This window comes from Capsicum annuum, chromosome 10, assembly GCF_002878395.1.
Source record: "Capsicum annuum cultivar UCD-10X-F1 chromosome 10, UCD10Xv1.1, whole genome shotgun sequence".
NCBI lineage: Eukaryota > Viridiplantae > Streptophyta > Magnoliopsida > Solanales > Solanaceae > Capsicum > Capsicum annuum.
In genome coordinates, this window is record NC_061120.1 from 35,651,055 (window position 1) to 35,665,018 (window position 13,964).

At 35.2% G+C, this 13,964-nt stretch overlaps 1 protein-coding gene across 1 annotated transcript; it reads right to left on the minus strand.

Moving 5' to 3' along the window:
- Nucleotides 1-11,637: 11,637 nt before the first annotated feature.
- On the minus strand, nucleotides 11,638-12,209 carry LOC124887711. Its single transcript, XM_047397623.1, has 2 exons — nucleotides 12,040-12,209; nucleotides 11,638-11,929 (listed from the first exon to the last, which is right to left on the minus strand). The coding sequence occupies exons 1-2, from the start codon at nucleotides 12,207-12,209 to the stop codon at nucleotides 11,638-11,640; spliced, it is 462 nt and encodes a 153-aa protein (XP_047253579.1).
- Nucleotides 12,210-13,964: the final 1,755 nt, after the last annotated feature.

Here is a 13,964-nt window from a genome sequence, read left to right on the forward strand (position 1 = left end):
GAGGGACATAGAGTCCCAAGGAGGAGATACCCCATAGTATTATGATGTTGCATTCCATTAGATTCATCCTGATGCATGTTCAGATTTTCTTTATGAAGTTAGCATCAGTCATTGTCGCATTGTCAAGTCATGCTTTCAAAAGTCAGCTTAGCCGGACATTCATGCATTAGATATGCACATTTAGTAGAAAGTGTTCAGCTTGTCAACGTGTGTTCAGTTGTGTATTCATGAGATCATCCCATTTATAAGTCCATGCATCAGATATGCATGTGTATTATGGGAATTCAGCTATGAGTATCATCAGTTAAGTATTCCATGCATCAGATATGCATGCCCAGTGTGAGAACTCAGTATGTCAGTTATTCCAGTTGCTTAGTCCTGATCTAAGATGTTTCCATATCTTGAGTAAGTTTTGTTGGTCCGTATTTTTAGTCTATCAAGAGACATTCGAGGATGAATGTTCTCAAGGGGAGAGATAATGTAATGCCCCGCAAAATCCTCTTCCAGTCTGAGTCTTAGAGCGTATTTGGTAAAGCAAAAATCTAAGTCAAAATGATTCAAAAATATCTTCCCAAGTATGAAATACTTTGAATCGTGTGGGAATCTATTTGAGCATGAATTAATATCATAGAGATCCCCTAATTCATGGACGAGTTGAAAGCTTTCCAATCGTTCAAGTTTTAGTGACCGTCAAAATTTGGGTCAAATTCAATCAACCATAAATACTTTTATATATAGAATCAGAGGACCTACCATATATCAAATGAAATCTCTTTTAATAATCTTTCTAACGATACCAATTTTGCCAAAATCCAATGCCGGAGCAAAGAGTTATGCCCATTTTACTCCAGCATGTCAATCTAGAAAATGTGTGATGGCCTGTCATATTTCTGATGACATTCCTGATGATGTCGTCAGCCTTAGGAAGAAACTCATAAAATCCAACCTTTTGTGATGATATTTTATGATGACCTATCACAGGTTTGACGGCCTGTCACAAATGTCGTCAGCCATTTTTTTCAGCAATTTAGAGACGTTTTGCAAGGGCATTTTGGTTATTTTCCACTCTTTTTAAGACTCTAAATATGGGGAACCTCTTCTAAAACCCTAATTTCTCCATTCCTCTTCCTATTCTCTAAAGATAGAATATCTAGGGTTTCATCAAGAACCTTAATCTTCCAAAAATCATTCATAAATTCTTTAAGGTTTCTTCAAGAATCAAGTTCCTCATAGTGTGGGCTTCAAGAATTATTCATTACAAGTGCGGATAGAGTCTCAAGTATTAGGATTCATCTAATTTCAAAGATTAAGGTATGTAGATGTTGATTCTTGGATCCCTTTCATCCAAGAATCTCAAAAACCCTTTTTAAAACTAAAAGATTTTTATGTTAATGAGTTGTTAATGATTTGTATGAGTTGAAATTGGTGTTTAATGTGTTGTTGAGTTTTGATTTATGTGTGCCTACAAAATTTATGATCTTTGAACCTAGTATGTGGAATTCATGTGATGTTTATGATAGAACCTCTTGAAGTTGTTTTTCCATGTGATGTGTTCATGACTTTTGGGTGTAGAAATGGTTGAATAAGTGAAGAATGTTCCCTATAGATTTGATAAAGAGGTTAGGTGAAACGTAAGAGACATTATAGTATGTTGAATGTGAAACTCCAAATTATGAGCTAGTCCATGCATGCCTAGTGTTTGATAAAATACCTTAGTGAGTGAAATGTGCCAAGATAGCATGAAATCCCCAAGTAGGAGTAAAATCAATCATGTCTAGTGGTTGTTGAAAGATCCTAGTGAACAAGTCGATATATGATGGTAGTAAATTCCCCTATTATGTTCTCTTGATATATGTTAAGTTTTTTATATATGCCAAGTGGTTAGCAAGTAGGTTATGACATGATAGTATGAAGTTTCCCCAAGACATGTGATATCCAAACACGTGTCAAGATTGACATAGGTATGAAATAGCTAAGGTAAAACCTTTTTGAATGGATTACTAATTAGTAGGATGTTTCCCCTACGTTACTATATGATTATGATTTTGAGATGCCTAAAGTGACCCTTCGGCGACTGTGAAAATGCTTTAATGATTATGATGCTTTAATGATTATGAGATATTTTAATGATTGTGATGAGACATGAATAATTATGATGATGAATGAATGATTATGCTTTGGTTTTATGCTATCGAGTCCTAGGGGTATTTATAACCGATAATAGAGTTGTTGTCTAGAGCCCGTGTCAGTTTCTAGATAACTCCAGTCGAGCCATGATTCTTAGAACTCAGTGAACTATAGAACTCTGTATCCTCAGACAAGTGCAGAACTTAAGAAAGCTCAGTAATCTTAGTTATCTCTGTAATCTCTATATCACTAGTAATTTAGCCTCAGTCCTGTAATCAGCTCAGATATAATAATATTCAAGTGAGTCAATTCTAATCTCAGAAGTGATTCGAGTAATCTATTCAAGCTCTGCAACATCAGTCAGATACCATGATTCGATACCTTTTCTATCAGATACGAAACTAAGTAATCTTAACATAACTTAGTCAGATCTTTTGAGAAATATGATCAGTATCAAATTCAGTTCAGTTATGTTCAGTTAATATTTCAGTTTAGAGTCTTTCAGTTGGGAGTAGAAGCTAGCACCAAGCGAGCGAAGGGATGACAGCTCTCCCGTCAGAGAGGCCGAGTCATTAGAAGCAATCCCTGAACTCCAGAACTACGTAGCTAGCGTAGGATGTAGAATTCTCCTAGGAGTAGAGGCTAGAACCATCAGAGAGGTTTGACTATTATATTGCCTCAGGCTGACTTCCTACAAGGGTCATCCCGTTAGAGAGGCTTGGCTAGAGAGGTCTTTACTCGTGGCACGGTATTGACACCCTTTCAGCTGGGGTCACAGGTTGGACCCCACCTATGGTAGGTTGGGGCATGTCGATTAAGTAACTACTTCCCACAGTTGCAGTTTTAGTAGCAATCTTCAGAAATCAGGACTATATGGTACAGTCGTCTATCTCAGAGAGGAATTCAAATAGTTCCATTGATTCATGGACCATCCCATCAGATAGGGTTGGTCTCATATATACAGATTCATGTTATCATATCCAGAGATATCCCATCAGAGAGGCTTGATCTCAGTCTCAGATTCAGTGGAGTATTCTTATAATCATATCTAAAGATCTCCCGTTAGATAGGCTTGATCTCCATATCAGATTCTATTGAGTATTCTTGTTGTCAGATTCGAACATGATTATACTTATTATCATTGGAAATCGCTTCCAGAATAATCGATTAGAAAAGTTGATCTCTAATTCTGTCAGTCGAAAGTAGTAAGCTCAGAATTCAGTCTTTGATGTAAGATCCTCAGTTATCAGTATCAAATCAGTTAGTGATTCAGTATCTCAGTGTCAGTAGTAAGTTCAGTCTACAATAAAGTGGTATCTGAGTTTTAGTATCTAGAGTTGCGATGATTGTGTTCATGTTTTGTGCATTCATGTATGTGTTCTCATGCAGATTGTTTAATATTTTCTTTGATATCCATTGACATATCTTTAATTGTTATATACAATGGATATGTAACAAAGAAATCAACAATACTCCTTATATCAGATTTTTTTAAAGAACAAAACAAAGAAAGAGAATTTCTGATGAAGGAGAAGAAATCATGGGTTGAATAATGATTTTTGTAATGAATTATGTGTAAAATCGTTGTTCGCAACAAATTTCAAAGCCTTGAAAATTAACTGCAAATAAAGATAAATAAAAATAGTAATTTTTATTGATGAATCTTGTGAGTACAATTTCGTAACTCTCTTGACTCTTTTCCCCCAATCTTAGAAATGATCTGAGGGCCTTCAATAACGTGTTTCTCAAATTGTTAGATGATTTGGACTCCTAGAGATGTATTTCAATCGCCGAGAATGTTGGGAAATATTTTGTAGCTTTGGAAAAATCCCCGAGAAGAACTCCGTTGATTGTTTCTTCCAAGAACTTAATAGTCGATTCCACTATTGCCAATGCTTATCCAAGTCCTTTCTTGAATCTCTTCCTAGAATGTTATGTTACCCCCTATTTATAGTTGTAGGGGTTAGTCTAGGTTGTTTGTAATTGACCGAAATAAGTCATTTTGGTACTTGGGGATTTTTAACTGGTTCTTAAATTTGAATGAGGTTTCTACATCATTTGGACATGTGGCGTCATCTTATTGGTCTTTAACTTGATGGGGACGCTAAGTCACCCTTACACATGGCATAGGTTTGGGCGTCAAGGTATAATGGACATTGGTCTTGAATTTAATAAAATGGACCAACTAATTTGTATGGCCCAAATTAATTAGTCAACCCAAATGATCATGATTAAATCCAAATTTTGTATGAATTTAACCCGACGAATTTTATTTGTCTACTAATGCCCCTTACTTCAAGACTTATCGACGTGTAGGCTTGCCGAAACTTGGCAATGAGACTTTAAGTACCCAGGAATGTGTTTTCATTTTTTATGACTTCAAAGGTATTTGTTTCTCGTCGACGTATTCTAGCTAGACCACTACTTGCGAGTGGTCTAAAATTTTTGCCACATATTTTCACATAGCAAAAGTTCTTCACTAAAGTAAACAATGACTTCTTGTTGTGTTCTTGATCCCTTTTCATAATTAAGATACAAACTTGATTGCTTCTCTTAGTTAAGCGTGAAAAAAAAATGACCCTTAATATTTGTTCAAGTCATTATAGACTAGACAATATTGGGGCCTCTCTATATGTATTTGAAATAGGACCATATTGAGTAAATTCTTAACTTACTGCCTCTTGCATGTTAGTAAAGATTTTGAATTGAACTTTTGAACCAAGCAAATATTAACTTTCCTTTAGTATTAAAAAAGAATCAATTTTTTTTAAAGAAATGTTTCAAATATGGTAATTTTTTTAGCTACTTGAAAATTTGAAATTCCCAGGGATTCTCTTCTTCGAATCTTATTATAACCTTCCTTATATACTAAATTGAGATTTTCACTAGAACTTCTATAGAAGATTTTCCCTTGTAGAGAAAATTCATCGAAGCATTTTGTATCCATAGAGAAAAGTGTTTGACTGTGTTTGATTGCTAGGTTGTGAAGCTATGACCTTGCCCGATAATATTGATTCCACAAACCATTTCCTCAAGTAACTATAACTTTCATAGCATCCTGATGCCTTTTACTCACTCAAATTTGAATGATTGCAATATGAAATACGTAACTACAATTGCAAGCTACTTTTCTTTTAATAAGTAACAACCAGGAGTTGTAACTTAACCAAGTTTTGCAATTATGTGTATTGTAATCAGAAATAAGGAGTAAAAACTAAACAAAAATTTGTAGTCAAGTTTAACGTGTGTTGCTATAGTCAATTTTTTTCCTATTTTTTTAACACTCAACTCTAGGTTCTCTTGTTTCTGATTTCACCAAACTTGTGTGTCCACAACAGTTAATCTTTATTCCTCTCTTAATCCTTAGGAATGGTGTAGTATGCTCTTGGTCCCCAATAATGACTTGTCTCAGTGACCGTGAAACTCCATACCCTTGCCTTAAGATCATGGGAAAGCAAACCAAATTCGCATACCAAAGCCCTTACTTTGAAAATTTATCCTCCAGTGATTGGTGCATTTTTTCTTGTTAGAAAACTGTGAAATACTTCCCTCCATATCACAGAATGGTCAATGAAGAAACTAAGGATGTCATGGACAAATTTTTGGGCAAAATTATGATTAAAATGTTCTCCTTTTAAAGTTTTCTACCCATAAAAATGTTTTTGTTGTGAGCTTTCCTAGACTCAATAAGAGCCTTAGCAGTTGGCGTGCTCCTCCCTTTGGATTTAGTGAGGTTCGATATATATATCTAGCTATTGGGAGTGGATAAAAGATGTTCTTGCCAATAATAAAGAGACTAGAGTGCAACAAAAATTATGATGTTGTCTTTGCTTCATTGTTCATGAATGGCCATAACAAGAATATGATCCAGGCCTTCTGTGAGAATTGGCGTCCGTCCACCAATGTAGTTCTACTTTTATTAGAGAGTTGTTCATATCTTTATGGGACTTGAGAAACATCGGAGGCCTTCATGTTCTTGGGTCATTTTGAGATGAAGTTATTCCCTCAGCTAAGGAGTTGACATATGTTGATGACCAAGCTAAGGAGTTGACATATGTTGGCGGTCCCAGTTTTTGCAAGCATCTATTGTGGCCTTGGAGAGATCTCTACTTCTTCAAACTTGGGGTCTTTCCATGCACTCTTTCCCATCCATTATGTTTATAGATGGATAGATGACTATTTTAAAAATTATTACCATGTAACTGTCCACAATGAGGGGTGCAGATGTGGCTAATTTTAGGAGTAAAGATGGCAAAACAATTTGACCTTGTTGATGCTCGCAAGTTATTTTAACAAGTTAATGTAAAGAAGCTTCCTCATTTGGCCTTGCTACCGGGAAAAGAGGTACAAATTGATGATACCGGCAAATTTTTCAATTCTTGGAGTGACTTCTTCATAGGCCTTCGTTCAAGTTTCATCACTTTGAAGAATGATAATGATCCAATTGTGGAGCTTTACAGCCCTCATAGATTTAGTTGCCAATTTGAATTTCGTCAAGACGTTCCTGACATTCTGATAGAATATCATTTTGATGGTTCACTACTAGCTTTGGTTGAACTTTGGGATTCTTGTGTTCATCCTAAAAATTTTTCAAAGCTTAACTTACTAATGCTTCAATTAGACAATATATCTTTTATGACTCGTGAGTACTCGGATTGGTGGCTAGCCCATCGAGAGACTGTATTGAGATAAAGTACCCACATTATTTTTAGAGGTCCAAAGAAAAATGATGCTCCCTAATCAACTGAAGGAGACCAACTTCGGCTGGATGGTCAAAGCCAGCTTTCTCACACTTCAAAGTCCAAGGTGGCGATGAGTAATCCTCCGTAATCTGTCAAAGTTGTTCCCAAATCTAAAAAATCACAGGGCAAGGATACATGTATGGATAAAGGAGTTAAAAGTCCCTCATCAGCCCCCAGATTAGCCATCACCACTTCTGAAGTGATCAACGTTGTTCACAAAAGGAAGAAATCTTCCAGCTAGTTATACAAAGGCATAGAAAAGTCACTAGGCATTGTGTTGCTTTGCAGTGATGCTTCCAAACCACCTGTTTCTCTCAAGGGGGCTTCTATTACTAGTGCTTCATCTAGCTCAAATGAAAGCAATATTAGCCAAGAACCACACTGAAAGCATTTGAAGAAAAAAACATAAGGATTTAAACGATCAACATTGTGAGTTTGCTGACTTGGATTCCATAAGTATTGATACCATTATCTTCTAAGATGGTGTTGCTGGTTCAATAATTCCCTTGGCTAATTTGGCATAACAGGTATTAATTATTCTTTAATATCCCAACTTTCCTTTTTACTCGATATTAACTTCCATTTTTGGTTGGGTCTTGTGGACGTTTCCATAAACATATTTGGTAAGGATTGTATCACAAGCCTAAATCCTTCAAATATATTGAAGAGTCCCTATCTCTCCCTTGATAACTCTAAGACTCAAGCTACAAATAAGGGTCCGTAGACAAAGTTGTCAGAAAATGTTGAATCTTTCCAAAATGTCTTAGCTACTGATACGGTGGCTGGAGCAAATGATAATAGACATTCAAACGTATCTAAGGATTTGGTTCGCCTGTTTCAATTGATTGCCTCAAATTTTGAACCACAAAAGACTATTTTTGCTTTAAAATTGTCCTACGTGTCTGGCATATGGCGTACGTTGTGTGAATGTGTTACATAATTCTCTACAAGTCCTTGGAGAATATCAAAAAGTTGGAGAAAGGAATTGCTCTATTTCTTAAAGGTCTTCAAGAGGTCAACATCATCGACCTTTCTCCTTTGTAGGTTCTACTTGAAGATTTTTTCAAGAAGCATAGAGATTACGATGTTGCAAAGGTGTCTAGTTCTCAGAAGATAACTAATGATTTTCATCGAGCATTGCTTTCTACTGTGCAACAATGCCTTCATACTGCAAATGAAGACAAAGTCAAGATGTACAAGCGTTTGGGAGAGCTTCACAAAGTACTTGAGAGAGTTGAAAAAAAGTTAGAAGCCTGGACGCCTAAGAAGAAGATGATTTTGCTTATTAAAGAGCATCAAAAGAAATTGTCCAAAAATTAAGAGAGTATCACCAATATTGAAGACGAGATTCATGCCCTTGAGAAAATTAGCCCACTGTCGGAAGCAAAAACAAAAGAACTTTCTAAGATAAAGGAAATCATTGAAACAAGTTGCAATTAGATCGTTAGCCATAAGCCTTTCCCTTGAACTTTTTTTATTATTGCACAAGAATGTTCTCTTTCTTTTTGTTCTGATTTTATTTTTTTATCTTACCATGATGTATTGGCAGTCTATCTTGGAGCAATAAAAGTGACATCTTTCTTTTAATGCTCATGTGCTATATAGTTTATTTTCAAATTTGACATGCCAACCAGATTTTATTTGTCTTCCCCGACCCATACAATTTGACATACGTGGCATGAGATAAATAATTTGAAACTATGAGCCAGTTGCACCATTTGAATGAAAATTCACAAAACTTAAATATATGTGAAAATAATGATCAAAAGCTTCTTTTTTCACTTGTGCAAATCTTCCATAAAATACAGCTCAAATTTTGCATTGCTCTACTTTTTTAGCTTTGGGCGTTTATGATAAAAAAAATTCATAACTTGAACTAGGAGTATCAAAATCATGAAATTCTTATTTTGTTGGAAAGATAACTCATTGAACTACGATGTATGTAAAAACCATGATTAGAAGTTCCCCAGATTTGTACAGATTTCATTTTCAACTTGGCTCAAAATTATTATATTTTTTCTTCGCACAGTTTTTGCAGCCTTGCATGTCTGTGGTAGAAAATACATAACTCGGACTAGGAGTGTCAAAATTATGAAATTATTATTCCTTTGGAAATATAACTCATGGAACCATAATGTATGTAAAAATCATGACTAAATTCCCTCCGAATTTGTACAAACTTCATTATAAACTCAACTCAAATTCTACCTCCTTTTTTTTCATATTCGTACGTCCATGGTGTAAAATTCATAACCTGAATTAGGAATGTCAAAATAATGAAATTCTTATTTCTTTGGAAATATAACTCATGGAACCACAATGTATGTAAGAATCATGACCAAATTCTCTTGGGATTTGTACAGATTTTATTTTCAATCTTGGCTCAAAATTACTATCCTTTTTTTTATTAGTTTTTTCAGCCTTGCACATTTGTTGTAGAAAATCTATAACTCAGAATAGGAGTGTATAAATCATGAAATTATTATTCCATTGGAAATATAACTCATGAAACTATAATTCATGTAAAATTCAAGACCAAACTCTCTTTGAATTTGTACAGATTTCATTTCAAACTCAACTCAAATTTTGCCTCTCCCTTTTTATCAAGTTCAAGTTGTTGTCTGCACTCGTGCTTTGGATGTTTTGTGTTATAGGTGTACTAAACCTAAGCTCCATTTCATTGGCATTCACCAAGAAGCTTAGTACATTTGGCCATGGTGCCATTTTTTTCTTTTTTTTTTACAGGTTTATGAGGAAACACAATCTTTATGTCACAAAGGCACCCGATGTTCATATGATTGACGTTGAACCTTTAGTACGTCATTTCCTTATTATTTGGTAAGAAAAAGGCTTGGAGAAATCAGATTTAATCCCAAGCAAGAACGTAGCCATTCTCATGATCCTTGAGGCTTGGCGAGAAAGATTCTTGGAGCTATTGTATTCAATCCTTAGAAAATGAAAATTTGGTGTAACATTCTTTTGGACTTGAGAGATCGTACTCATCCTTAGCGTCAATAGAAACAACCCTTTCTAACTTCAGCAAATAAGAGGCCCTGTGCTGTCTTCTCAACTATAGCTATACAAACCCCCAATATTTTTCCTTGCATATATGAGGATTGGCAATAAAAAGGTTTTGAGTGACTGCACTTCATTCTTTTAGCTCGTTAACAGATGCCTGGCCATTCTTGACTTATTATTTTGACAAGAGACTCACCGATATAATTTTTTTGCAGCCTTGGATGAGGATTATGCAGAGCATATCCTCATTTTATATTTTGGCGTAGATGTACAGGGAGTGTTCATCCTATAAACTTTTCTGATTTTCAATTCTGCAAACCTTCACTAAAATATTTATTTCTAGATGCAGGAATAATGGAATTGGGAGTCACTTAATCATATGAAAGTCAATTTTATGCCATATATCAAAATTTTTAGATCAAAATTCCCTTCGGATTGGTCAAAATTAATTTTTGAAGTTGATTTTGAATCTGATACGGCTGTTTCGCAGCTTTGTGTAGCCATGGAAAAACATCATAACTTGTTACAGGAGCCTTCGAATCATGAGTCATCTTTTTTGTTTAGAAGATATCTCTAAGATCTACCATATATATATAAATCAATGTCAAAACCTTTAATAATTTGTACAGATTTGACATCAAAGTCAGCTTAGTTCGAAACCTGATGGTCTCTTTCACAGCTTTGAGCGGCTATGGTAGAAAATTCATATCTCAACGTAGCAGCCTTTGAATCACGAGCTGCCTTTTTTATTGCAAAGATAACACCAAGATATACAACATATGTAAAAACCAAACTTAAAAAATTTATAAATTTATACAGATAGGTCATCGAAGTCAGCTTAGTTCAAAATCTTATGGCCTATTTTTGCAATTTTGAGCGGCTATGATAGAAAATTCATAACTTGGCGTATGAGCTTTTGAATCATGAGCTGTCTTTTTTGTTGAGGAGAATTCTCTAATATCTACCACATTTGTAAAAATAATGGTGAACACCTTTAGGGATTTATACTGATATGTCATCGCAATTCACTTTTCCTTGCTGGTCTCTTCACCTTTACACGTTCGCGATAAACTTAGCGAAGGTCATGCGATATTTATAGAATAATGATGTACCTTTTTCCTCTTTTTAAATTTTTTTTAACTCATATGACTGAACTTTGAGTAAAAGAATACTCTAAGCTGCCTATGTACCTCAGAGAAGAGGATCAAGTCATACATAGTTCAGGATGATGAGTTATTTAATTTTTTAAATTCACTTTTTTTTATTAGAGATCCATTCATAGTTTAGACTAATGCGGGCCAAGAGTGACATGCAGTTTAAAATCATGCCTTAAGCAGCGTAGTTAACCTTCATGGAAAGTACTACTTCAAGAACTTGCCGTTGATGGGACCAACTCTTACACCATCTTGGTCGAAAATTTTATAAGTACCACTTGGATATGCTTCTTTAACCACATATGGCCCATCCCATTTTGGCGTAAACTTGTCACCAATGCGCTTGTTGAGGATTATGGGTCTTCAAACTACTAAGACCAAGTCATCTATTTGAAATCATAGTGGTCGCACCCTTTTATTGAAATCTCTAGAAAGTTGAGATTAATAACACTCCAAAATTTTTTGTGCTTCTAATATCTTCTCGTCCAATGCCTCCAATCCTGCTAGACGAAGTTGAGCGTTATGTTCAGTTGTAAGTCCTTCTTGAATTATAATCTGCAATGATGAAATTTGTTGTTCTGATGAAAGAAATTCCTCTACGCCATACACCAATGAATAAAAGTCGCTTGCATTGCAGTTCTGAAGGTTGTACGATATGCCCACAAAGCTTCACTGATCCTCTCATGCCAGTCTCTTTTATCTTTTGAAACAACTTTTTTCAATAGGTCACCAAGAGTCTTGTTAAAAGCTTTGGCAAAACCATTGGCAAGTGCATTGTAAATTGAAGACTTGTGCTGCTTAAAATTGAACTTCTCGCACAAAGACCTCATGAGTTTATTATTGAAAGACGTTCCATTATCGTTAACTATGCATCTTGGTATGCCATACCTAAAAATTATGCTTGACTTAATAAAATCAACAATATTTTTCTCTTTCATTTCTTTTAATGGCACAACTTCACCCATCTTGAGAAATAGTCAGTAGCGGCTAAGATGTACATTTGTCCTTTTGACGACTTTGGAAGAGGTTCAACAACATCAAGTACCCAGGCATCAAAAGGCCATGAGGCTATAGTTGGATGAAAGAGCTCTGGAGACCGATGGATGTAATTAGCATAGAATTGACATGCTTGACACCTTTTGGCATGCTCTAGATAATCCACCACCATTGTTGACAAATAGTAGCCCATAATTTTGATGCAGAAATAAAATTTTGGCCCTAACTGGTGTGCTCCATATCGGAATGTGCTTCCTCCATTGTCTATTGAGCTTCTTCTTTGTCAAGACACCACAGGAATGATGCCTCATAAGAATGAAGAAATAATATTACCTCATGAAAGATAAATCATAGTGTCCTTCTCTTAATGTCTGCTCTTTTTTCATGGATTCTCAGGTAACCTTCCATGTTCGAGATACTCAATTAGTGGTTTCTGCCAATCTTCTTCTTCCACTACTTGAGTAGATGAATAGTGGATTTTATGTATTTGAAGATCGATAAAACCAAGAATAACCCACCGATAACATACTTGAACCTTTGTTGACTCATTCTCTTCGAGTGCCAGGGTTATGGCTAAGTTAGCCAGAGCATACATCATGCAATTTTCTTCTCTTGGGACATGGTTTAGGAACACCTGATCAAACCTTTCAAGCAAGATGGCATATTGGTGATATGGCAAAAGATCTTTTTTCTTCACCTCGTAACTTCCCATAAGTTTGTTTATGATCAACTTAGAATCACCACAGATATCCAATTGTGGAATATTCATATCTTATGCCATTTTAAGGCCAATAATTAAAGCTTGGTACTCTATAAAATTATTGGAACATGTTTTACCCAAAATAAATAAGAATGGAAAGATTAATTTTTTTGGTAATATCAACACAATGTCTGCTCCTACACTATCTTAGTAAGAAGATCAATCAAAAAGCATTTTCCATGTTGGCAGTTCTTTTGTAAATAGTACATCTTCATTAGGAAACTCATCTGAAATCTCCCATTCCACTGGCAGGGGTGATCGGCGAGGAAATTAATAAGTGCTTACCCCTTCACAAACTTTTGAGGTGTGTATACGGTCTTATATTGGTTAAACAATACAGACCATCTTTCTAGATGCCCTGAGAGAACTGGACATTTTATTATAAAATTTACGGATCAGCTAAAGAAATTATCTTGATGCTGTATGCTTCAAGATAATGCCTTAATTTCTTCATCGCATAAAGTACAGCTAAGCATATATTCTCAATGGTCATATAATTTAACTGAGCTCCTATCAAATGTTTGACTTAGATAGTACAATGCTTGTTCCTTTTTATCTCCGTTCTCTTGAGAAACAAGTGCTCCAAGTGATCGTTCTTGTGATACAATGTAAAGTATCAATGGCCTCCCAGGAGTTGGTGGCCCAATACAAGTGGATTTAATAAGTATCTCTTGATGTTTTCAAAAGCATTTTGATATGATTGGCCCTAGATGAAAGGGGTGGCCATCTTTTTTCATTAGATGGTTGAAGGGTTGACATCTTTCAGTCAAGTTAGAGATTAACCTTTGAATGAATTCCAAATTTCCTTGTAGACTGTGGAGGTCTCTCAAGTTCTTTGACTCAGGAATTTTTTGAATGAAATCAATCTTTGTGCGATCAACTTTAATTCTATGATGACGCATAATAAAGCCAAGAAACTTTCCCAAAGTAACCCCGAATGCATATTTGAGTGGATTAATTTTCAAGTTAAATTTTCTTAACCTTTGAAAAATAATGCGAAGGTCTTCAATATGGTCATCCCTGCACTGTCTTTACCACCAATTCATCGATGAAACATTCCACCCTCTTATGTAACATATCATCAAAAATATTTTGCATTGCACGTTGGTAGGTGGAATCTGTATTCTTTAGACCAAAAGGCATAACCTTGTAATAATATATCCCTTT